Raw genomic sequence first — 27203 nt, 5'->3', positions numbered from 1 at the left:
CTAATTGCTGAGGTGTTGGAATCTTTGCCCCAAGGCAAGTTGTTTAGTCACTGTGACCTACTATCATTTACCCCAGGGGACAATACTGTGTTGAGGATTAAATGAGATCAATAATGTAAAACAGTTTGCACAGGTTAGCACATATGAAGTATCCAATAAAATACAAGCTTCTGTAGCTACTTCCACTTTTTAAACTACTTTTTTGTAGTTTAAACAAAATCCTTTATATTTTAACTACTCTTCTAAAATCAAAAGGGGCCAACATCCAAATGATGGATCACCAGTTTCTTGTCATTAATCTGGGATTTCTCAAATGTGTAGTAATGACTATATAGTGTTGTAACTGTTTGAAACTGAAACAATCAAAACACTTTAGCCTGAAGATTATTATTAGATAAACTGCCAAGTGGAGGTCAGTTGTCCCTCCGTATCTGCAGGGAATTGGATCCAGGAACACCTCCAATACAAAAATCTGTGGATGCTCAGGTCCCTTATATAAAATGGTGCAGTATTTGTGTATAACCTATCCACATCCTCCCATGTATGTTAAACCATCTCTAATTACTTATAACTAATACAATGTAAATGCCGTTGTATGTAAATAGTTGTTAAGCTGCATTGCTTAGATAATAAGAAAAAAAGTCTATGGGTATTCAGTATACACCTAACCCTCTTATGCCTAGCTACAGAGTGCACACAAGCAACAATGTAACATTTCTTTCAGATATTTTTGATTAGTGGTTGGTTGAATCCACAGATTCAGAACTTATGGATATGAGTGGCTGATTTACATTACCTTTTGTTTTCCAGGTCACTGTTTGTAACCAACATTTATGACACAAAAGATAGAGGATTTGTTAGAAATCATTGCAGTGCCTCATTTGCAAGCTTAGGTAGTGTTTCTCTTGCCCAGTATGTACCCTGCAGTTTCATGGAGCATTGAAAACACTTATGTTACTAATAACACCTCCCAATTGCTTGTGTGGCAATATTTTGTCATAAAATAGCTCCATCATAAATTATATATAACATGTTATTATCCAGGCTAAGGAATGAAAAAGTTGCTAAAGATGTTGTCTAATAGTCTAGAAATCCATGACCATCTGTAGTAGGTTCTCTTTCTGCTATTTGGTTTGAATTAGAAGTTATATGTTTTTAAATTAAGCCAGTAATTTATTATTTTACTTCAGCCAAAAGTATAAACTGAAATGGAAAATAGAAATAGAAAAACAACAAGAAGAAAATTATGATTTAATTGAAAATATGTGTGTGTGTGTGTGTGTGTGTATATATATTTTCCAGCTAATGCTAGGTTGTAGAGCTGGAAATATGGATATTGTTCTTAAGGACCAAATGACTTTTCAAAGCTTTGAAACTAATGCCTCTTATACTTCCCAGATTATACTAATCTCATGTGATTAATAAGGTATATAGGAGCTGGTATTTTCATTAATAGTAGATTAATTGGGACTAGGGTTATTTCACTTTGTAAGTTTTAAAACTGATTATCTACCTCACTTCCCTCTTTTAGCCATTTATGAGATATAAATGGAATTTTTTGCATTAGTATTTATGATATGGCTTGCCTAATTTTCATGGATTTTGCTCTTTACTTCTAAATGCATTTGCTAACTCCCATATGCCAAAAGGGTGTTTTTATGTGCTTTTTTTCATTCTATAGTTCATCAATTGAATTTGGCTTATGCAAAACTGTGGAAAATGATTTACTCCAATATAGTCTAGAAATTGCCAAGAGATTGTTATGTTTTATTGTCAGCAACCTTAAGAGAAATAATTTCCAGGCTCAGGTTATAATTACTATCAACTCTGTAAAGGTTTCCTGGCGGGTGAGAGGACAATAAGTTATTAAGCAACTGAGTTTCGAGCTGAGAGGACTAAAGGTACTAATAACAGGGTGGTGTGAAGAAGATGTTAGATCTAGGAATGTCTTCCTACCAAGAAACACTGATCAGCATATCATTTTCTGCATGTGTCTGGGGTTTTTTGTTTGTTTGTTTTGTTTTGTTTTTAGTGAAATAAGAGCTTTCAGGAATGGTGAATCAGTCTTTACGCCTGGATCCTCACTAGACTGCAAGGTCCATGAGGGTGGGGCAGTGATTTCCTGTTTATTTCCCCAATCCCTTGTTGAGAAGTAGACACCTGAAAGAAGAGCAAAAGAATTGTCTTTTCACTCTTCAAGGCAGGACAAACTGCTCCAAAAAGTCTTTGCCTTGTGAAAGCATAACTGCTGAACTCCTCTGCCTTTGTCACCGACATTGGCTTCACGTGGCTTCTCTAGCTTCTATTTTTCCTCCTCTGTCCTTAGGCTGAACCCTCCTCAACTCATACTAGGACCAGAGTAATGACCACCTACCTGGTTTGCTGCATGCAATCTTTCTCCCCTCTGTGATTCTCCCAGTTTACTCTGCAATCTCAGGAAATTCAATCTTCCCTCTTCCTTTGCTGCTCAACAGAGGAAAAGACTTCAATGCTATCATATCACCATCAACCAAGTTAAAGTCAACACTCTTAGTTAATTTTCAGGATTTCTGTGATTGAAAGCAACTGACACTTTGTGACATTCTTCCACTCATTCCCTAGATAGAATACTCAGTATAAGGGAAACCAAATTCTAAAATGCTCCCCAGGAACTTCCCATCTTCAACCCCTTATCTCTGAGTAAATACTTAAGTATCTCCTTCATTGTTATTTCCAAAGTTTCTAGACAGACATTCACAGGCAGTGAATACTTAATATTGTTTTATTGATTTTTGACAGTAAATTAGATGGATAGTTAAAATTATGTATCATTTATTCCTATGTATCTTGATTGGGTTATTTGAATCTCATTCATTGTTTTTTAAAATTCTATTATGCTTTTCTAAAATGATTCATAGTATTTGGTTTAAGTAAAATACAGTCAAATTATTAGAAAGTTAAGATAGTTTTTACTTAATATTTGAAGCCAGGGCAAATAAAGTTATTTCTATATCTGCCTTAAGCATACAAAGTTCATTTTATGTGATTAACAAAAGGTTTGAAAAAAATTTTTAATGTGTAGTCAGGTTTGTAACCTTTCCTGAAATAAGTTCTCTTTTTTCTCTGATTTTCTGGAGTTGTCTATACCAAAATGATACTGTTATTCTGGAATGCTGATGTGGTAGGAAACTTCTACTTATGTCTCTAAAAAGTAGGGCATGATTACATATCATAAAAATAGATGTAAAACGTGGCTATTCTGGCCTTTTGAGGTCAGAGAACCTTGCCATGAGCGTGTTTAATCACATGTCCATTCCTCTCAATGACATAATTTTTTAAATAACAGACAGTTTAATGTAGACAATCAAGTTATGAACCTCAGTGGATAAATTAACAGATACCTTATAATCAAAATCTATTATCTTCTGAATTAACCCAAAATTTAATATTCATATTTTACCAATTATATTACATAGAATTATTTTGTTGAAAATATTCAAATATATCCCTGGCTTGGTGACTCAGTTGGTTGGAGTGTCGTCCCATACACCAAAATGTTGCAGGTTCGATTCCTGGTCAGGGCACATGCCTAGTTCGTGGTTCAATCCCTGGTCAAGTCGTGTGTGGGAGGCAACTGATTGATGTTTCTCTCTCACATTGATGTCTCACTCTCTTTCTCTTTCCTTTCCTCTCTCTCTAAAATCAATAAACATATCTTCATGTGAGATTTTTAAAAAATCACCATTTAAAAATATTCAGATATAATTATGAGAGATATGTAATTATTGATTAACACATAGAACATTTGCCTTTCTCCTTTAATTTGTTTACCAAGTATAAAAGGTGAATGGAGCTGAAAGTTTTATATATGTAATAAAATTCTCTTGGAGGGACTGTATTACTAATTGAATCATAGTTGAAAATTTATTTCTGTCAATTCAGTTCTTAAATCCACATTTCATTAAATTTGCAATATTTTCATCATTTGGGACAAAACAGGTTATCATCAGTGTGTTCTCCTGAAGCCAAATTGCATGAAGAATCATCATATTTTCCTTTCCCCAGGTCTCGACAGGATGAGTGTCTTATTAGTGACCTCTAAGTCTACTTGGTGGTTGTTTCTGCTCAGAAGAAATCCACCTGCTTGTTTCACTTAGCATAATGCTCTCCAGTTCCACCCATGGTGTTGCAAAGGGTAGGAGCTCCTTCTTTCTTTCTGCTGCATAGTATTCCATCATGTAAACACATTATGCTAAGTGGAATAAGTCAGGTGGTGAAAGACAAATACCATATGATCTCACCTGTAAGTGGAACCTAATCAACAAAACAAACACGCAAGCAAAATATAACCAGAGACATTGAAATTAAGAACAAACTGACAGTAACCACAGGGTAGGTGGGAGGGGATAATGGAGGGAAAAAAAGGGAAGGGTTTTTCAGGAACATCTATAAAGGACACATGGACAAAATCAAAGGGGGTTAGGATCAAGGGTGGGAGGTGGGGATGGCTGGGGTGAGGGGAGTGGAGAGGAAAATGGAGACAACTATACTTGAACAACAATAAAAAAATAAAATTATAATAAATATTTTTAAAAAAGAAATCCAGCTGCTTGTGACACGTGCCTTTCTGTATGAATTAACAGAGTGCTTACAGCTGCCCTTGGTATCCAACAGCAGCTCACAGCCAACTTTGGCTCTTAAAGTCCAACGCCATTTTGTCCAATAAAATGTCCTTAGATTATCTATCTTGGTGTCATAAAATAATCTAATTCATTAAATAATTTTTTTCAGCTGAGAATTCTTTAAGCAAAAGTTTAATTTTTCAATGAATGGTTGTCATATTTTCATGAAATTTTTGAAATAGCATTAATAGTTTTAGGGCAGAAAGGAATACTTTTGATGCTTTTGTGTTTTATTTGGTAAGTCACCTTGGCAAAGTGTCCCATTCTATGAACTTTACAATGTATTTAACTGTCAAAGTCATTTCCTATAACCCAAGAAAGAACTTAACTTGCTGGTAATGATGATGGTACTTAAAGCTGACGTTTCTCTAATAAGAATGGTTGTTTGAAAATAAAATATTATACTATTCCCTACATATCTCTGCTCATATTGTACTTTACCTGTGAGATTATCCCTCATTATTCAAATTAACCTCATTCTCCCCTCCCCACCTAATTCACTTCTCTCCCAGCACTGTGTTTGTCTTTACCTTGCTGCAGTTTTCTTTGTAACACTTGTCACTACTCAACATACTATCTGATTATGTATTTATTTGGTTATTTTCTGTTACCTTCCACTAGTATGCAAGGTCCTATTGAGGAATAGGAATATTTTGTTCACACTTACATTTCTAACACTGGTATTGTGCCTAATATATAGTAGTTTCTCAGTACATATAGGTATTAAGTAAATGAAAACAAAAAATATTGAGCTTTTTGATGTGACTTGGGATTTAAAAACTGGACTCAAAGTTCAGTCACTTGTGCAAAATATAGGATTGCAGACTGCTTTACCTTCTGAATATTTCTTCATCTGTACAATGAATGAACACTTATTCTTGAGAAGAGGTGATACAAAGGTGTGAAATCTTTTCAGAGCCTAAGTAGCTATATAAATATGGTAGCAATTCTCTAATTTGTTTTCCTTCCTTCCCTTTTAGTTCATGCAGCTGTAGTGAGCACCCACTCTGTCTCCCTGCTACATATCAAAATACAGTTATGAACATGACAAGCAATACCCTACCTCAATGGAGAGTGTAGTCTAGGAGATAATAAAGTATAAATTAGGGATGAATGTGATCAACTTCTCTAGGTGTAATATAAATTGAGCATATTATGTGCTCAATAAATGGCTGTTGAATGAGTAAGTGGTTTTTAAAACAAGTTCTAAGGAAAATTTAATAGCTTTTTTCTGTTATTTCTATAACTGAAAAATCAAACTTTTATTTTTTACTGAATCCCCTCTTACAATATCTCTGTGACTAATAGGACTTGGAGTAAATTGTCCAAAAGAACACACACAGATTCTATGCACAAAATACCGCCATCTTTCCATGAGTTACTAGAGAAAGGGAAATTCTTGTGAAAACCAGGTGAGGCCGTGTTTATTCAGAAGTGAAAGTACTTAGGAATGTGTTATCCATCAGTCCATCACCAGTGTCCAGGGAAGTGTCTGGCACAGAGACGACAGAAAGTACATTTTTGTCAAATTGAACCGAAGGAATATAAGGAGGGAAAAGTATTTTCATTCTGTGGCCAAAAGATCTCTAGACTATCACAATACAGACATCTTACTTTAGTTAACTGCTTGTTTCTTTCATTTTTCTTTGCTTCAAGGTCAGTTATGGTTATAAAATTCATAACTACTAGAGACAGAATGACTAAGAGTCCAATTTAAAACAGCTAAAGCATTCATGCCACATGGGGGCATGAACTTTACTGTAAATCTCCCAGCATCCTACTGTTTATAATGTAGCTACATAATACGCTTATTTAACACGCAGCTGAATTACAATCCAAACTCTTCCCCTAAAGCTCAGCATAAATAAAATTTGAATGAGTGCGCATAGTACACAGTTAAAGCACTCTGTGATTCCTAACTTGAAAACAGTTACCTAGGCCATATACTGTAATTTGTCCATTTTGACATTAAATACGTCATTTGTGAATGTTAACATCACCTAGTAGTCTTTGCATGTAGAAGAGAGGAGGGTTTTTAAAGATGAAAACAAAATTGACTATTAGTTTGTTCACACTATTTTCTCTTTATTTATTCTTGCATATTTGAGGAGTGTTTCAGATTCATCTCAAAATAAAAGGGACTAAAAAGTCATTCTTTAGCCATTGTATATATTTCATATTCAAAATATGGATTTTCCAGATTTTTTAGCAAATTATTTATGGACTGGGCCCCTGTTGATAAAAGGTAAGAGCTTTTTCCTGCCAGTTTATGAAAGCACAAAAAAACAGGCTGAGGGCACAGCTGACGACCTTCCAGCTTCAGCAAGCTCACCATCTGCTTTCTGTAAGGTAGCTGTTGTTTCTTCTTGTTCAATTCGCCCTGTGAAACGTTTTTCTTGAGATTTCTTTCTTTCTTTTTTTTTGGTGTGTGAATTCTACTCAGTGACACAACTCATTAGTGGGTCATAAAGGCACACCAGATTCTGCAGGGGGGGCGGGCTTTGTGACTTCCTACATCACGCCAGCATCTCACAGTACTGACGTAAACTGGATACTTTTTCAGGGAGATTTATTACTAAAATACAGAAGGGTCATACTGATTTGAGTGATTTTAGGAGTGTTTGTACTTTGAGAAAGATGATGATCGAGTGAGAGTTTGGGTTTGTGGTAGTTGTTAGTGGTAAATTTTCCTGTGGTGGGGAATACCATTTTGTTTTTTATCTGTGTTGGCATAAAGAAGGAACAAAAAATGTATTCTCCTCTAACAACTGGACATAGGAAGGAAAGGCAACAAATGGCCGTGCCCGTACTAAGGAACAATAGTTTTCTTGTCGTTCCTTCCAGTTACTAAAGACGTAGTGCACCCATGGAAGTGCTTATTGTGATGATTACAGTGATTATTCCCAAATCTGGCATCATAATACTAGAGAAGGTTTTTTTTTGAAAATATACATTTCCAGTTGCAAAACATATCAGAAGCACAAAAAGTAGGGTCTAGGAATTGATATTTAAAAATATTCTTTGAGTGATTCATACTCAAAGCCAGATTTGAGAAGCACCAATGTAAAACAAAATCAAGGCTGAAATTTTTTTGAAAGTTGAAAAAGAGACCCTTCAATATGAGTGATACACAGCATTTAAAGGCACAGAACATAGAATTTTTATGGGATTGACTTTGGGTGAAATCTTTGAATGAAAAAAACTGAAATATCATAAAACATGGTCATATTCTGCCACAATTTAAAAATCCTCTTGTCAAGGTGCTGTGTAATTATCCTCAAAATCTTTCTGACTGTGATTATATTAAGCACAGGTGTACTGGTGTGGGGAGGTAGGTCAGGTATTGTGACATTACAGACCCAACTAATTGCTTTGTCCAGTATTATATGCTGACTCAGAAAAATCCCTCCTGCCCTACAGAAATCATCTTTCCCTTTTGCCTTATGTCTTATAAGTGCTGTCCTTGAAATCTGAGAGCGCACTATTTTGTGATGTTATTTATGTGGACAGACCAGAAGCATGGTTGTTAAATAGTTGACCTCAAGGTGTTTTGTGGGAGAAACAGGATTCCTCCACTATTCCCAGCTCTATGCAAATGGATTTCTGCCAATAAAATGCAATCCATGAGTTTTCTCTCCTCTGTCACCCTACTCTAGACTGTGATAGGTTCCGGTGAGGGAAAGAGAGCTCTTGAGCATGAAGTTGATTTTGATACACATGTAAATGGGGTTGAGACAGATAAGAAAAGCCTGGGAACCTTTGTGCTAAAAAACAATTATGTTTGAATAGCACGTGTTGATTTTTCAGAGCACTTTCGTATCTATTTAGTTCTCAAAACAACCTTGTGTGAAGGGAGTATATTACTCTTAGTTTTTAGATAAAAAATGTTGAGGATCAAGAAGTTATTTGCCAATGTTTTTATAACAAGTAATTTTCAGTGCCAGAGTTCAAAAATCAAAATAAAAATAAAGCTTAGGGTTCCTTACCTCCTCTCCTTCCATCCCCTCTGCAACACTTTGCCTTTTAGGGGTTCTCAGTGACTAAGAGTCAAAATACATCTGAAGTCTTACTAGTCAGAGCTGCAAGTTTGCCCTTGCATTCCCCATTATTCATTGTCTTCATTTGAGTTGGCAGAGTTCAACTTACTATGAAGGTGGAGCCCAAGGAAGAGGCCTGAAGTGCATCAGGAATCTGTGCTCCAGACTTGTGGTGCTGCCATTTTTTCCAGTCCTTTCCCTTTACCCCACCACTCAGCTTCTTTTTCCTCTTCTTTTTCTCTCTTTATTTTTCTAGCCGTGATAAATTACATATAGCTCCTGGATAAATTCTACTTCATTCTCAATTATAAGCTGACATACCTCTTCCACAGGAAAGGCTAACCTATTCCTCCTACAAGATTCCTTTAACAAGGAATGTTTCCTTCCTTAGCATCCTGTACTTTTTTTTCATCAAGGTACTTATTATGTAGTTCAGTTGCTTGATTATGTGACTGTCTTCCTCATTGGGCTATACTATAGCTTCTTAGAATGGTGTCTTCTGTTTTATTTAGTTCTACTACCTAGTGGAGAAATGATATGGAGTAGGTGTTCAATACTTGCTGGATGGATAAAGATCATATTCTCTCTGCTCATGGCCCTAGCATTTCTTGGAGTATTTCTGTGGATATTTCTTTGGAGACCTCAATTTGCTCCTTCACTCTGCCAAGACCTTTTCAAGGCCCCTACGTATCATACTGGGTTATATACATTTCATTTAACTAAATATGGTCATTTTTGTTATTGCTGAAGTTAAGCCTAGTTTGGAATGCATTTTTTTTATTACAATGCTACTTCTATGTGGAAAATGAGATTTGATTTACATTACAGACAGTCCCTAAATTACATGGTTTGACTTACAATTTTTTGACTTTAACATGGTACGAAAGTGAAATGCATTGATGTTTACCTGGGCTAGCAATATTCAGTATGACACTCTCTCATGATGCTGGGCATTGGTGTCCAGCCCCAGCTCCGAGTCGGGCACATGATCATGAAGATAAATAAGGAATATTCTACAACATACTGTCTTCTCACTGGTTTTTAGCTATTGTGTTCTGAGCATGTTTAAGCGAGGCTACACTAAGCTATGATGTTTGGTAGGTTAGGTGTATTCAACTTACGGTGGGACATAGCTCATCGTAAGCTGAGGAACATCTGTATTTTATTTGTATATTTTACCACCAAACATAACTTATTCTTCCTGAGTTGTAGGACTTTTTGACATTTTAATATAATTGCCAAAGAACTGATTTCCTTTTCCTCTTAAGAAATTCTGTGGAATGTTCCACTTGATGTGTTCTAAGTACCATATCTCTCTTCTTGAAATTCACCTTTGTTTAGTGACATGAAAAAAAATAAAATTCTATAAATGTGTTTTAAATATTAAGGAAGGAAAATATTTTTTAAAATAATAAAACACTTAAGTAAAGCAATACTATTAAAAATAGTAAATATTTGTTTGGTGCTAGTAATCATAACAGGAAAGTTTGAAATAGTCTCTTTCCATCACACAAAACATTACCATTGTAAAGAATGAACGTAGATACTGTTAGATAGTATACATTTTGGTACTTTATTGACACATTGGTTTTTTCCTTTACTAATATTTTAAATTACTTAACTCTTCAGATCAACAACCTGAATGACTGTGAAGCTAAATTAATTCTAAATAATTTTAAATATAGTGAAGTTCCTACTTAAGAGTCAATTTTTAAGTTTCTGATACTCTAAATAGTGGAATTTGTGATTCATCATACACAGGCTGACACAAAGTAGCACAAAGTCATGGCATGGAGATGGTTATCACCACATATTTCATATTCCTGTAAGTTCTGGGCAAACTCTTTGCTCACTCTATGGACAGTTAAGGGAATCCAAAGTCTGGGGGGCCCACAAAGGATTAAAAACCTTACCTTAATTTTATGAGTTGAAGTAGAATAGTATTGAATGTATATGCAATTTGGTGTGCATATGGGGAACGATTTTGTTATCCTTCAGAATTCCGAACTCCCAGAGAAATCACTGGTAAATGTAGATGGGCAGGAAATAATGCCTTTAAATCTAATCCGTTTAGCAATGCAGTTGCTGCATATGGCCTTGTTCCCCTATGGCTGAACCTCCGCAACTCCAGAGAAATTTCTGTTGGTGGAGACATAGGTAGTTTACGTTTCTTTTTTATCCAGTCTGCACTGTCATCTTATTTGCTAACATGGTGCAGTCATGAAAAGTTTGGCTGAGCTCATGTTGAATCTCATCAGCCTTTGTGCTTGATATTTAGTCAATACATTTCCATTAAATAACTCTTAATCTCTATTATTCCATTAACATCATAAGAAAGTGCAGATTCACCCAATTGTCCTTTATTAAATAAGTATGTAAATGGGCCAGGTTTAATTTTTTTATTAGATCTCTCTTTTATTATTATAAAACAAAATGAGCAATCACATTTATTCTATGATTTGCTTTTATTTCTAATGATTATCCACAGTCAAATTGATTACGACTGAACTAATGATTACTAAACAGGAAAAATTGAAGTTGTAGCTTAGTTCTTAGAGGAAATTTTATTTTGAAAACTCTGAACAGAAGATTAAATAACAAACAGTTAAGATCTTTTGTAAAGACTAGTTCAGACCTCAGAAAAATAAAAGGAAATGACTTGAATAACATGTTATTTAAAAAGCAGGTGGTTGATGGTTTGCTTAAATCGTATTTTTCAGTGTTGAATTTTATTGAATCTTTTCCTAATGGCTTTTTCAGCATCACCTCTTTAGTGTAAATAAAGTAGATAGAATACAGTACATTGTTTGCTATTAGGGGTGTCATGTTTGTAGAATGTAAGCAGAATTTTCTGGGGGAAAATTTCATTTCCTGTACCCTATAAACCAATCTAAGAAAGAACTGAATAGTAGTTGGTATGCAGTCATTTACTATCCTTACTCATCAAAATGCCTGAAGCCTTGTTTGTGTCCTGGAGATAGTTTTTCCCCATCAATATCCTGTGAAGCCCCAGGAAAGCTAGGGGAAATTTCACAGGATATTAAGATGGTAACATTTGGTGGCTACACAGGCATACCATTAGGAAATGAAATACAGACCATTTAGAGTTGGGAGCTGAATAGAAAGAAAGATGAAGTTCACATTCTTAGTATGTTTTACTTGCTTCTCTTTAATAACAAATTCAGTAAAAAAAACAAAACCAAAACCCAAAAACCATTGTAATCGCTCTTTTTTCCTATTCTTTTTTACCTTTCCTAAGGTACACCACACTTTACTCTCTTTTTCTTTCTTTCAAGTGAATCCAGACTCCTCTTGCTTTTCATTCTTCCTACGGGCTGTCAGTTCACTACTCTCACTTATTCAAAATTTTACATTTAGAGTGTGAATTTTAAATTTTAAACACACAAACTTGTCTTCCCCTTATTCTCTCTCTAAAGTAGCATTCCAATTGTCTAACTTAGAATGCAGTAGTACAGTGTGTGACTGTCAAATATTGGCTCTGTAGTCACTAACTTCGTGATTTTGATTGACTCCAAGTCTCTACCAGCTTGGTTGTAAGGATTAAGTATAAAATTTTCATAAAGCATATATATAGCTCTTACAACATATAAATTACAGCGATTAATATTTATACTGGGTTATTCTTCCTTAAAATTCATCCCAATGTGCCTTAAATAGGATTTAGAATTTTCCAATCAAATGTATGTATCTTTCAAATTTCTATGTCATTCAGAGTCTAGACTCACTCTTGTGTTCTGTAGCAATCTGTACTAGTTATCAAGGGCTGCTGCCTGACAAAGCATGACAAACCTGGTGGCTTAAAACAACAGAAATGTATTGTCTTACAGTTCTGGAGGTAGAAATCCAAAATAAAGGTGTTGGCGGGGCCATGCTCTCTCTGAAACCTGTAGAGGGAGAACCCTTCTCCGGTTTACAGCTACAGCACTTCCATCTCAGCCTCCACCACATGTGTCTGTGTGTCTTTGAGTCTCTCATCTTAAGTAATTTTATCTTCGGAGGACTTACAGCCAAGTAACATCGATGTATCTTTGGGGGGAGACAGGATTCAATCCATAACCATATCCAATAGATGTTACTTCCTCTATTCATACCTAAATCTCTGAAGTTTTCTTTTTTAAATTTTTGTAATACTTATCCTAGCCATAGTTAATGAAACCCTTCATATTTTCTATCTGGATGGATTCACGCCCCCTTTCTTCATTCCTGATATGGCATGTCTGCCCTTCTTTCCATGACTCTCCTAGGTGGTTCCTGCTCCCTCCCCAGGCAGACTTCCACACCTCTGCCTGCTCAAATATCTTGCATTTTTCAATGCATACTTTATTTTTTTTACTTGTTTAAAATTGTTTTTCAAGTACCAGTACAGTTGTCAATGCCTACTTTAGAACCCACTTCTATTTACCCCTCTTCAGATATATTCAGCTCACTGTGATCCCATCTTTTCTGATTTCTTATACATAATTCCTCAAACCTAGTATCTTACATAAAAAATTGGCTACCTTAACTAATTATGGTCATTGGAGAAATAACTGGGTAGAAGATACTTTATATTTATATAATTGTTAGTAAATATTTTTTAAAAGCAAATAATTTTATAAGCTTCCTTTTTATTTTCTCAATGAGAAGCTCTTCTGGAGTAGCTTGCGTGTCTTTCACTTTTGTATCTCTCCGGCATGAGCTGTAGTGGAACTTAGAGTAGACTCTTGGTAAATACGTAAGTAATCTGAAAGTGTATATGAATGGATTTCCTAAGTATAAAATAAGTGAACTTCTAGCACAGGTATTTAATACCTTAATTCACACTGTTTTCTAAATTATAAACTAGCATCCATGGATGAACATTGTCTTTCAAACTAGACATTATACAATACAACTATTTTTGACTTTCTAAAATGTTAAGGCAGTATAATCCCGAATTCTGTATCTAAATTTGAAAAATGGTATTTAAATTTGGCTTTGCTGAATTTCCAAATGGCTGTAGAACTGGATCTGGAAAAACGCATTTATAATTCATCACGGTGTTGCCAGATTTAGTCTCGGTGGCAACTGATTCCTCCCACGCTGCGGTGTGCAAGTGTCCTGGCTTCTGCACTGCTGGTTGGCACACCTGCTCCCCTCTAGGGCACCTACTATAGTGGCACCAGGAGGTTTGGAAACAAGAGGGTTGTTGTTTTACTCTCGGACGAGAGAAGAAATGGCTAAGGAAGGAAAGTAGGAAGTAAAGAGTGAGAGGAAGTGCCCATGCTCCTTCAGATCATCCTGGCCAGTTGGCAGAGAGAAGGAGTGCGTTGCCAGTTACTAGCAATGGGCCAGGAGTGACAATTTTACACAGCTTGGAAATGATTTTTTGGAAGAAACCACTTTGGATCTTAATTTTTTCACCTAAAACAGTTTTAAAAGTATTAAAAATAAATAAGGAAATTATGGAACTTGAATCACAGAACTCTTTTGACTTCTCTTACGTAAACTTCTCCAGCCTAAGCAAAGTGCCTTTTTTCAGTATTCCCACAACTTGGTTTGCTTGTAGTTTTATATTTAAAAAGGTGTGTTCTACTAGTCTATAGCTGGGCCGGTTCTCTCACTAGTCTGTGGGCTTCTTAGGTGGGGTGGCATTCATTACCTTATCTCTATATTTCCAGCGCTTGACAAAGTAACAGATAATAAATAGTTGTTAAATAAATAAACTATATTATCAAAGAGCATACATCATGTTATTTTGATGTTTGCTTCAATTACTTTATACTTTGAAATTAATCTTGATATCAAAGATACCGGAAGACAAACATATCTGAGGGAGCCTAAAAACCACACATGGATCTCGAAACGGCCCTTAGCTGTAAGGCTGCTGTCCTGTGGGGACCTGGATGGCGTGCAGTTGGGGGTGTCTGCCCTTTTACTTGTGTGAGTCAGGCTGTCCTAGAGTTTGAAGTATACTTTGTTACCAAATAGGTCACTGAAGGTCAGTCAAACAGGTGATCAATCTACACTTGATTTAATGCCTTTGAAATTCTGTGTTTTGTTCATTTTAGCTTATTCAAAGTTTGCTTTTACTAACATAACTTTTTTTTTCTGCAATGATTAAAGGTTGTTTTTGTTTGGGATTCTAGAAAATCTTCAAGTTGATGTTCCTGAGAATTAGTTGTAGTTAAAATAAATAGTATTAGGCAAAGACCTCTTAAGCACAGAGGAACATTTCCAGGATGCAGACCAATAATTCAAAAGGGCCCAGGACTCATATAGTTAATGAGAAAAAAGGATTGAGTTTATAAAGTTTCAATGTGTATGCAGATTTTCCAGAATGGACTGCATATATGTGCAAACTTATTTTCTCTCCTACAAGAAAGTTTCATTGCCTATTGCAACTTCTGTATATTTTGATTGTTTTTGGCAAGGAAGCTGGACTCCAAATGTCTCATTTCATGATCCAAAGTATGCCCTTGCACTAGACAAGTATTCAATGAAACTTGCTGTACAAATAAATATTGACTAAATGGATTAAATAAACCCTCCGGTCCTTTTGCCAGATTGACTAATTCATTTGGATTAACTTTCAGCAGCAATTTAAGGCAAATTTATTTGTGATATTCTAGAATATTTCATTTTGCCTAAAAGTTATGTGTCATTTTATCTTAATCTATGTATTAAATAGAGAAACTAAGGCACACTTTTTCTTTCCTAAAGCAAACAACCTATTAATTTGTCTTTTTGTCCAATCTAAATTTTACACTCCACAGGTTAACAAATGTTCAACAGTTTTCTCTGACTTCAGCACCTGCAAACCATTATGTTTAGTACAAAATAAGTGTTCCATATCTATTTAGGATTTAACAAAGAATTTAAAAACTTTGAAAATTTTAAACCTTCTCACAGAAAATATCAAGCTTTTTTTCTTTATAGATATTTTCTTTATAGTCATTATGGTTTAAGAAATTAAAATATGAATTAAACAGTAATGATAAAATTCAGAATTAAAACAAACTCAAAGGAATAATTTTTTATTTAATCTTTATTATATTTTTCCATTACCATTGAGTCCCCTTATACTGCCCTTGAATGATTATTAATAATTTAAAGCTTTTGGAATTTCAATAAAACTTTCCATGTTCACATTTCCTCTACATAAGAGTATTTTAATTTGGTTTCCATTTGTTTACTTATCAAAGAATATTACTCCTCAGATGCACAAGAATTTACAGGTCAAAAGTTTAGATTTCTATTTTTTTGTATTTTTATTATCAAATTATAGGATAATGAAATATCCTTAATTTATTTCTGTATCTCGCTAAATAAACTTGCAGATCTTCCTTCTCAATGTAGGAAAGGTGTATGGGGGGAAGAAACGATCACCTTTGTTGTTGGTCTTCTCTGCTTCCGCCCCTTTCCCTTCTGGCTCTCCCCGCTGTCCTCCTCCTCCCTCTCCTCTTCCTGCTTCTATCTTTGCTTCTCTTGTCTATTGTTCCTCCTACAAGTACAAAAATTTCCCAACAAATAGCTTTGCTGTGCATCTAGAAGGTTATTACTACAACTTCCCAGTAAAGGCAATGGCTTTTTTCTTTTGTGAATATTGCTGTGGCATTTTTCTGGTGTTGAGATTGGGTACATACTGAGGCTTGATCTTAAAACTGCCACAAATAAAATGGCTTCTCCCAGTCATTCATGATTATTATAGAAATATGCTGAACATGAAGCTGAAGAGAAGGATTTTAATTCTGAAATAATGATTTTAGTCTTATTTTCAGGAGTCTGTCACCTGCTCTGATAGCGATTTGGTAGGGAATGCCAGAAAGAAGGGTAAAATCTATTTTCATTTCTGTTCCTCGGTGAAACCACTTTTATAATAGCTACAAAATAGTCATAAATAAAACCTCGGTAGATCAGGACCAAATTGGGTACTATGGATTCAATTCTCTGAACATACCAGGTGGAAAAACCTAGAAATTCTGCCTTCCGGAGGAAAGCACTAGTGCCCACCTTCCTCCGGAAGTGAGCTCCAGAGGAAATAGTGCAACCCCTTCAGGTCGCCTTTAGACACCTCCAAATATTTTAGAATCTTTGGTAGTAAAGGGAATGTGATTTAAAAAAAAAACGTTGAGAACTGTGGAATGGTTCATTGTAAAAGAAATTTCAATTTGGTCAGGAGAAGAGCAGTGAATGAAGAACAAGTCAGTAAAGAATGAATTAGAAGAATCGAACTGACCACAATCTCTGCAATTTCTCTAGAGGCCTAAATATTATTCTGTATCAGGGAAGATAGAAAAAGAAAGCAAAATATAGCTGAAAAAGAAATCATAAGATACAGAGTTGAATTGATTCTAAACATGTTTTGTATTAAATATTTAATTTTATACCCATCTGAATATCCTATACTGAATGTTCCCTTATAAAAATAACTCATTTTAGTTAAAAATGAATAAAATATATGTTTTTTCAAGGATACAATATCTGGAACAAATCACATGAATACATTGTGGGAACACAAGGCCAGGTATTTTAAACCCCTGTAGATATGGCCCACATTTGAATAGCAGCAAGAAATGGGCCTTTTCTAAAGATGATGTAATAACCACAGGATCAAAGCAAATGACTTTTGATTCAGAATGGCCTAGAGCTCTTTCTTGGTACTCTTACAATTGGTTCCTTCTATATAGAGTATTATTAAATGATTCCACCCTCTAAAGCTGCTAATATGAACAACTGATTCTGAACAAATTAATTCAACAAATGTTTATTGAGCATCTACTATGATACTAACACTATTCTAAGACCTCAAGACATATCAACCACCGAGCCAGAATAATGAATTATATTTGCTCTTATGATGTTATGATTCTATCATGGGGAGATAAAAAATAAGTAATAAATAAAATAATATAGCAGATTTGAAAGTGATAAATACTACATTAAAAGGAAAAAACCAATCAGGGATTGGCTGATGGAAAATGACATGGGTGTGTGTGGTAATTTTTAATTTTTTGTGAGGTAGTCAGAGTAGACTAATGGGCACTATATATGGGTCAGTTTGTTACTTAATCTAGCTTTAGACTCCAACTCAGGACAAGGGCAGTGAGTAAAGAATAAGTCTACAGAGGATGAATTAGAAGCATGAACTGACTACAATGTCTGTATCTTCTCTAGAGGTCTCAATATTCTTTTTTATTAGGAAGGATTAAAAAAAGAAAGCAAAATATAGCTACAAAGAAATCATAATACACAGAATTGAATTGCTTCTAAAAATATCTTACCACCCATTTAAAAGTGGAATAGCTGAGTACCTTTTTGGTTCTCTTCTTTATTTCAAGCAGTATCATTCTGGGGAGAGATTAAGTAAATGGACTTCATTCAAAACACTCATAACTATTAGTGCATTTAGGTAGGCAGACACATTTGGCATAGCACAGATTCCACTTTATTCACTAAGGATAATGTTATAAAGTGAGACTTGGGTTTGCTATAGAAATTACTACTGAATTTTCTACTGTATTCAATGTAAGGCAGGCCAAATTCTCTTTGTGGTGTTTTTACAGCTATTCAATAACAGTTTGAGCCATGTTTTTGGAGGGGAAAAATCTATGTCAAGTGTATTAGCAGACTGCAAGTTGGTTTTCCAGACCAAGTTGCAGATGAGCATCCCCTGTGCATCGTGTGTAATTTTAGTTTCACGTTTTGGCCACGGTCATTTAGATTTCCCCCGTGATGCATGGAAAGGAACTTTAGTAGCTAACATGAGAGATCTCCTTTTTAATTTTTTCCATTTTAAGGAAAGTTAAAACAGCAGTTTTACTAGTTAGCTGGAAAGCCTTGGCATATGGATTGAGAACTGTGTGATGGGCACACTGAAGAAACTAACCACTTTTGTAGACAGTATCTAATCTCGTTTTGTTTGTATGCTCCATTGAAATACTATGTATGTTTTCTTCTTTTTTACTTTCTCAGATTTCGATATGTTTTCAAAATTCATTGTTATTATATTTAGAATATAAACTATGATTGTCCTACAAGAGAGGAAGAAAACATCAAAAGAGTAATAATTTGTTCTTAATTTCAAATTATTACTCTTTTGATGTTTTCTTCCTCTCTTGTAGGACAATGTAACAATAGCCAGAGGGGAGTGGGGAGGAGATAGTGGGGAGAGGGGTCTATAGGAGCTACTATAAAGGACACATGGACAAAATCAAGGGGGAGGGTAGAAGTGGGGGAGGGAGGTGGGACTGGCTGGGGTGGGGTGGAGGGATGGGGAGAAAATGCAGAGAATTGTAACTGAATTTAAAAAAAGAGTAATAATTTGAATAACCACCCTAAAAAAGGGATTTGGAGGGCTCATTGGGAAGTGAAAGTCTGTAGGTAGACTGAAAAACAAAAGATGCAAAATTCCACAGGCTTGCTCCCTACTCACCTACCCACCCACCCTCTCACAGACCTTGAGGCTGAGGTGGAAAAATATTGTCATAATATGTAACTGATCCCACTCAACTATTCTTGGTGGCTTCATGTGTATCTAACTTTTCAAAGTTTGGGATCGGGTAAGGAAAGAGAAATGATGAATGTGGAATTGTTGGCATTTACTCAGAAGGGTCTAAAGAAAGAACTAAATACTCTAACCTCTTTGTCTCTCCCTTATGACGATAAACAGAAGGAAGGGAGGGATTTTCTTGGAAGGTTCTCTGGAACTGAATCCAGCATCTGGGGCTATGCTGTGCACTGGTCAAGGCAGCGTCTGTGGTTTGGTCCAGAGGGACAAGTGGGGCTGCTCTGCCGCTGCCTCCTGTGTCGCATTAAGATTCTCTGCCCACTTTATGAGGACACCAGCTGACAGTGCCATACTTCTAGCCCTTCCAAGACTTTTACTGTTAGCGCGACCTTCACAACCCCAGGAGGGACCGAGGCCAGCTGGGGCAGGGAGGCAGAAGGGCTGCTATAACATTCTGAAAATTGTTCCACAATATGAGCTGCTGTGGTTGACACATCATTTTTCCTTTCTGGCCCCACAGAGGTCTAGACATCAGGGGCATACTTGACAAGAACCACCAACTGACCCATTTCCCTTTCATTCAAAACAGGGGTCTGAAGTGCACATTTTCTCTGGGACGCTTAAGGAAGGAGGAAAGAAGGCTTCATGTACTATTTTTAAAATAAGTACATTAGTGAACTAACTTCTTCCTTTCTTCACTCACTCACATATTCATCCATGCAGCAAATATATTTATCAAAGACCGATTATATGACATTGGGCGTGAAGGTAACTGAGATGAGCCTATGTCTGGTTCCCAAGAAACTTACTGGCCAGTGGAGAAAAATGTATGAATAGAAGATTTAAACATTTTGTGACACATGAACACTTTATTTCTGCAAGGAAGAACTTCCGTTAATGTCTGGGGAATGTCCAGCATAGGCTTGGGGACTTATATATTTTTCAGATTCTCTAGGTAGACCCAGTAATTTAATACACAAATAGAATCACATCTCTCCTGAGTCAAAGGTTTCAATATGGTCATTTCGATGAAGGCTTCTTTTGCATGAGTACAATTATATCAAAGGACGTAGACCCAGGGCATGCCCCATCACTGTCAAGCAGCAGTTCTGATGACTGGGACTCTTAACTGTATATCGTAATACGATGATAGATTTGGTCTGCCATCTAGTGATTAAGAACTGAATGCTTACAACTAAATTTAAAAGCACATAAGCTCATAAGCTGCATGAGAAGACAAATCTATGAGGGTATGTAAGAAACACAGGACAATGAGTTACCATCAAATAAAATTTGGTCAGATGAAACATAATCTCTTCTCTCTAAGATACCAGTGCCAAAACGCTTGTGGTAATGACTTCACAATGGCTCAGTTCAATTTGTTAGACCATTTGATAAGAGTAAAAGAATCCTGTAGCCTGAAAGATAAAATTTCAAGAAGTTACAACACCATGGGAGATTGCAAAAGCATGTTAATGCTATCAGCTATGTGCCAGCCCTCCTCAGTTTTAGGAAACATAAATAGGAGAGGAAACATAAATAGGAAAATTACAAGTGTCACAATACTGTGGTTGTAGAATTCTTTTTCAGATTTCATAAAAAAATATTTGTTTACACAGGTACTTTAAGACCAATACTTTTTTTAAACTTCTAGACTTTAGAGAAAGGTTAATGTCATCTTGGGTTAGATTTATGAGTTGTGTAGAGGAATCAGGAAGACAGTATATACTCTCTCAGCATGTCATATGCAAATTCCTATTCCATTACTTTTTATAATATTGTATTCATAAAGTAATTATGTCACGACAACTTCACTGCAAATTGGCTGCACTTTGCTTTCTATCTTACTTTTCTTTTTATTTAAATAAACATCCGTGTGGAAAACAGAAGGGTCAGCCTAATCATAAGGTGCACAACTACCATGTTCAAAGCCGAGAACTGCAGGACACCCTGTATTTTCCACCCAGTGTTTCTTTTGTACGTGTCTCTCATTCAGACACGAACACTGAAAGTTCACGGAGTTTTCGAGCCCTCTGTGATGCGCATGCGTTCTTGTGTGCGGGAGAGAAGGCAAGGTTTAACAGAGAATGTGGTTTTTCATCTCCTTGCCATTTAAAAGCATTCCAACTAACTTTCCACGTCATCTTACATTTAATTATAAATTCCCAGGGGAAAAGGACCAGTAATAACTCAGAGTATAAAACTAATTTTTAACATTGTCATTTAAAGAAAGAAATACAGTGACCCACTTCTTGGTCCCTTGGATTGAGGTCACGCTGTTTTAAACTTTCAGGAAGAAACTGACCTTCTAAGAGTTAGCACAAGTCTATTTATTCCAACCCTGAAGGAGCTGCAGAAAACTGGATTAACTCACCCCAAAAGAATCTGTCACACATTTTAATGATAATTAATAAACAACATTATTGCATGTCATCTTGTTTATGATTTGTTTGTTCATATTCTCTATTTCCATATGTCTAATTGTTTCATTGATACAAGTGAATGAAATCTACATCACAATAATAATATGTACTTTTGAGAACAGAACACATATACTTTCAGTATTTTGCACTGGCCATACTAGGCACATACTTAGTACTTACTCCTCAGTAAAAACATGTGAACACCTTTGTCCCCAGGGTATGGGAAGGGAGAAGCAAGCTTACTGAATCTGTAGTGTATCTCATTTTTAGCCATTGGTATTTAATGCTTGTTATTAATAAACAAAGTTACTAGTAGTTTATTTACTCAATGGAATTCTTTAATAGACTATAGATATCAGTCCATTTTTGTATAGGTTGTGGTTTTTTGAATTGTTCATTATGGAACTATATGGCTTCCCAGTGGTTTTTGATCTAAAATTAACACCGCTGCCCTGGCTGGTGTGGCTCAGTGGATGAAGTGCCAGCCTGTGAATCAAAGGGTTGCCAGTTCAATTTCCAATCAGGACACATGCCTAGGTTTTGGGCCAGGTCTCTAGTAGGGGGCATGCGAGAGGCAACCACACATTGATGTTTCTCTCCTCTCTTTCTCCCTCCCTTCCCCTCTCTAAAAATAAATAAATAAAATCTTTTAAAAAATAAAATTAACACTGCTTATTTGAGTACAAATTTCTATTTATTTTCAAAATAGTCATGTCTAAAAGCATATTAAAATAGATTTATATTTTCTTTGGTTAAAATACCTTTAATAGCACTATACAGAGCTATATACAGTATACATAATCAATGTTGTTTTATTGATTAGCTATGTATTGCATGATGAAAACATTTTGATGAAAATGAAACAGATTAAAACTTCATGCTCTTCTTATGAATAGCAAAGAACCAGGGTGTGGTGTCATGTTTCTAAAGCAATTTTCCGTTTGACAAATATGTGTGAGGAAAAACTAAAGATGAAACAAAGTGGTCCGTAGGGCAGTGAGAAGAATGTTGTCCAAGAAAAACATTCTAACGCTAGGAAGACGGATGTCTGGGTTAGTGCCTTTATTCTAAACTGAAATCATTTTCATTTGTTTTTCTGTATCATCATTTGAGTCTGTTTATTGACAAATGATAATCTCTCATAAACTAATTTCAAATGCATTTTAAAATGTTTGGTTTTATTTTTGTGAAGTCCAAAGTTAATGCTGGTGCAATGAAGTTAATGAGCTATAATTTACTCTCATTCATTTATTTATATCCATTCATCAGACAACTATTTGCTGAGTGTTGGCTCTCTGCCAAGTATTGTGTCAAGCTTTAGAAATACCAAAATGAGCAAGCAACACTAATCCTTACCTTCATGGAGCTTACTGTCTAATAAAAGAGATTAAAAATAAACAAATAAAAATAAGTAAATTAATGTTAATCATGATAAATTTTACGAGGACAGTGATTTTTGCCTATCTGTTCACGTTTTAGTAACGAATTACCTTGCATACAATAAAAATGAATGAATGGATAGATGCATAAATGAGTTCTTTGAAGAGTTCTGTGAAGCATATCAATTGGGTGAAGGAAGTCTACTTTTATAAGGTTGTCAGGGGACAACTGGGGGGGCAGGTCACAGGTGAGCAGACCATAATAGTGAGCTTTGGGAGCCTAATATGAGGGAAGGAAAGGTAGTGCAAGGGATACCAGGCAAAGGGAGCAAATTGTGCCAGGTCTAGTAGGAGGGCCTTTGGGCTTTAGAAAGGAGTTTTACATGTAAGTAGTTGGGAAGCACCTGAAGGAATTAAGAAAAGATACGATCTACCTCATGTTTTAAAATACTACAGTTTGTTTGTTAAAAATCACAAAGTTACCATTGTATGTGTTCATTTTGTGGTAAACATATAGTAGAATTGCTGTTACTATGTATTTATATATTTTCCAAATGTGCATTAAAATTTTGCCTAAATATATAAAATATTTGGCAGATATTTTATAATAGCTTATTATAAAATATTGTTTTGGTCATGGCTTTCCTTAATTAATTTTGATGCAGAGATAATTACTGCCTTGCTTGTATAAGCTCTGCATTTTTGTTAAAGTTTAGCAAGCACCTTTAGTTCAGGATGTCTAATGTAAATGTATCCATAAAATAGGACAGTTATTCTTTTTTAACCTTATGTTTAAAACTAATTTCAATAAACCCATAAATGTTTTGAAAAAGATTTTCTTCATGGTATAAGAATACATAGTATCTTCTGTTGTTGAGCGGTATACTAATCTTAAAGTTTCTACTGAGTTGAAAGCCATAAAGGGTTCACCAAACACTAAAATTACATGCTCTGTTTAGAACCATTATTTTTCTCCCTCTTTCACATGGTTTTGTAAAGAGAAGAAAAAATTGTGTTTGGCTGCCTGTCACCACAAAAGCCAAACTTGTGAGGCAGTTGGTGCAAAAGGAAAGAGGTTTTATTCAGGTGCTGTGCAATCTGGAAGAATGGCGGACTCATGTCTAAAAGCTCATCTTCTCAGTCAGACCAAGACAAAAGCAAGTGTCCAGAGTTCCTGCTCCACTGTAAAGTACAGTCCTTTGGAGCCTACAGGCAGAAACATCTTAGCTAGCTTAGCTTGTTCTTGGCTGCTATTCATTTCAGGTTCCCCCTCCTGGAGCCTGCAGGTGGTCCCTGCACAGCCATGGGCCATGTGGCTGCTGGGGCCACATAGTCACAAACTCCAGGTGAGAGTGCATGGATGTATTAGTCAGTGCATCACCAGGTGGGCAAGAGAGAGAGAGAGGCTCCCTCCTGGAGGCCATAGACCACGTGGCTGCTATGGCCACGTGACTAACGAGAGAACAAGCCAGTTCATGGAGTGAGTGCAGGTCATGAGCAAGCTGAGAGACATGAGCCACAGCATTTCTTTGTTCCACTGGGATTATGTTAGCTTGGGTGTTGGACAGACCAGGTGCTTTCTCAAAGTGACAATCAACTTCCCAAATTTTGCATACTTTAGGTGGGTCCACCTCCCAACCAATCCCTTCTTTTCTCAGGCTAGACTGACAGACCTCTTTGGTCTAACACCTCCACTGCCACCATTTTGACTTCTCTGGTGCATATGCCTTCCTTTCCCAGTCCCAATCCCAATCTGAGAATGGGGTGGGGGCTTTTTCTTTATCCAGTTATCCTGCTAGCTTTTCATGTGCTCAGTGTAAGAACCTCCCCCTGCTGCCATTTTGGCCTATGGGGAAGACTCCTCTGGTGCTCTGAGTGGACTGTCTACTGGTAACAGTTTGTTTTTATTCCTCCTTACTGATCTGCCAAGTTTTGTTATCTATACTTTCAATAAGGAAGCCTTTTGGGAAGGTTTCTCTGATTAAGCATACCAACCTTAGATCACTTTTTTTTCTTCCCCTAGCATGCTAGAATATAACTATCATAATCATTCTATTTTGAATTATGTATTGCTTTAGATATAAATACTAAATGAAGTAAGTTTATCTGTGTTTTGCATCTTGGGAAGTTACTGCTTAGCCCAGAATTTTTTAGAAGCCACAAAATGACTCATTTTCTTAATTTTTCCCATATTCTCAAATTTCAGAGTACTAATATTCTTCTTTTGTTGTTTTTATTCTAGAAGGATATGGTGAAGAGATTGCCTGCACTCAGAATGGTCAGATGTACTTAAACAGAGACATTTGGAAACCTGCCCCTTGTCAGATCTGTGTCTGTGACAATGGAGCCATTCTTTGTGACAAGATACAGTGCCAGGAAGTGCTCGAATGTGCCGACCCTGTAACTCCCCCTGGGGAGTGCTGTCCTGTCTGTCCACACACAAGTGGGAGCGGCAAAAACAATTTTGGTAAGAATGCTTAGGGCCAACTCAGAACTGATCCAGGTGACCCATACTAACGGTTGCAGTGGATTTTGCTCTCAGATTTCAGCAATTCAAGAGAATAATTAAGCCACTATTCAATGGTCTTATGGGTTAATGATTTTGATCACACATTTTATCTAACATTAGTGAAGAAAGACAGTGATTTCCTTTCTTTTTAAAAACCAGGGGGATTTTTGACAAAATTTTGCATGATTTTGTCTAATTTGAGAATTCCTCATAGGACTTAAGATGGTCATTTGTTACCAGACCATGCTGGATACCTCTGAGATACTAGTTGGGTTTTCTGTGAAGTTGATTAATGTTCTAAGAGAAGATCTAGAAAAAACATTTATCTTCTCTGGTTCCCACTTTGTCCTTGGAAATGGAATAATTATTTCCGATGTAATATAGTGCCACAGAACCCTCTATTACACTAGCTCATAAATGCAGAATGCTTCTCCTGCTGACTAAGAAAGACGAGAGAATGAACGTACATCCTGCAGAAAACAATTATGTGAACTACTGGTTTTTAAAACTTCTTTGTTTTGGAGAAAAGTGCTCATATTTAACATAGACTGTGTATATGAAGTACTTACATGTGAGAGAAACAAGTTTATATTTTTGGTTTTTTATCAAACCAGGTAAGAGGAAAGTTAAAAGTTACAGCTTATTTGTTTAAGTGGCCACGAATGACGACTCGTGTGCATCATCATTAAGACTGTGCCAAGGCTTTATTTTTCACCTCAAACACTGTAAATAACAAGTACAATTAAGTATTCAACAGTATGTCTGTGGAAACATTACACAGTAATTTATCAATTCTCCCCTTGGATATCGTTCAAACAGCATGCCTTGAATAAATACCTAAACTCCATTTTTAGCCATATAATAAGGGGTACATAATAGAAAGAATTAAAACCAGGATATGTAAGGGCTACCTGAAGCAGATACGATCTTCAAAGAAGCCCCGAGGAGTGGGGCAGGGTTAAACCCGTGGGGATAAGTAGATAGTACATTGGGACAATGATGGCAATGATGGCAGTGATGGCAGTATCGAAAACAAGGCAAAGCACACAGCTTCCTGCACATGGCTGGTGTGGGAAAGCTCAGTTCATCCCCAGATGAGTAACAATAATAATAAAGACCTGGCAACAGCACTGATATAAAGCTACAATAAAAAATGGTAGGCGAGTTTAACTGATATTCCATTATCAAGAACACATCAATAAGTATCACAGAACAGGTAAAAATTCGGACCAACAATTTCACCAGAAACTAAATAAAGCTTCATAAAGCAATTGCTTCTGAGAAAGAAGGCCATAAATTAGAAATACAAAAAAGATGTAATGATGAGGAGAGAAGTAGAAGGAAAACCAAAATCATAATAAGGAAATGCAGGTGCAACAGGAAGGAGCACAAGGAGAACCGGCACTGCAGACAATACAGTAACACACATAGAAAACGGTGACGAGGAAAGAAAAAAATTTTTGAAAGATTTGAAAGATAACAATACATACACAAAGCAGGTAAGGGCTATCTCTGAAGAAGAATCTCCAGAGAAGAAATACATGCAAGGGAGCAGAACAAATACATATAGTAATATGATACAAAAAAAATTTTCTGAAGTAACATTAAACTTTAATTTTAATATTGAAGGGGGAAACCAAGTGTCTGAAAAAGTCCACCCGAAATAATTAACATTGAAACTTATCTTAATAAAGTTATTAAACTT

General features: G+C 35.9%; 1 protein-coding gene across 1 annotated transcript in view; it reads left to right on the top strand.

Annotated features, from left to right (window-relative positions):
* Positions 1 to 27203, top strand: part of COL5A2 (collagen type V alpha 2 chain) — a 137562-nt gene that overhangs the window by 43786 nt on the left and 66573 nt on the right. The window contains exon 2 of the mRNA XM_024563989.4: positions 25232 to 25456. Within this exon, the coding sequence (XP_024419757.2) occupies positions 25232 to 25456 (225 nt within the window). The remainder of the gene's footprint in view (positions 1 to 25231; positions 25457 to 27203) is intronic.

The sequence above is a fragment of the Desmodus rotundus genome, chromosome 2 (assembly GCF_022682495.2).
Source record: "Desmodus rotundus isolate HL8 chromosome 2, HLdesRot8A.1, whole genome shotgun sequence".
NCBI classification, from domain to species: domain Eukaryota; kingdom Metazoa; phylum Chordata; class Mammalia; order Chiroptera; family Phyllostomidae; genus Desmodus; species Desmodus rotundus.
This window is presented reverse-complemented; position numbering and strand designations above follow the sequence as displayed.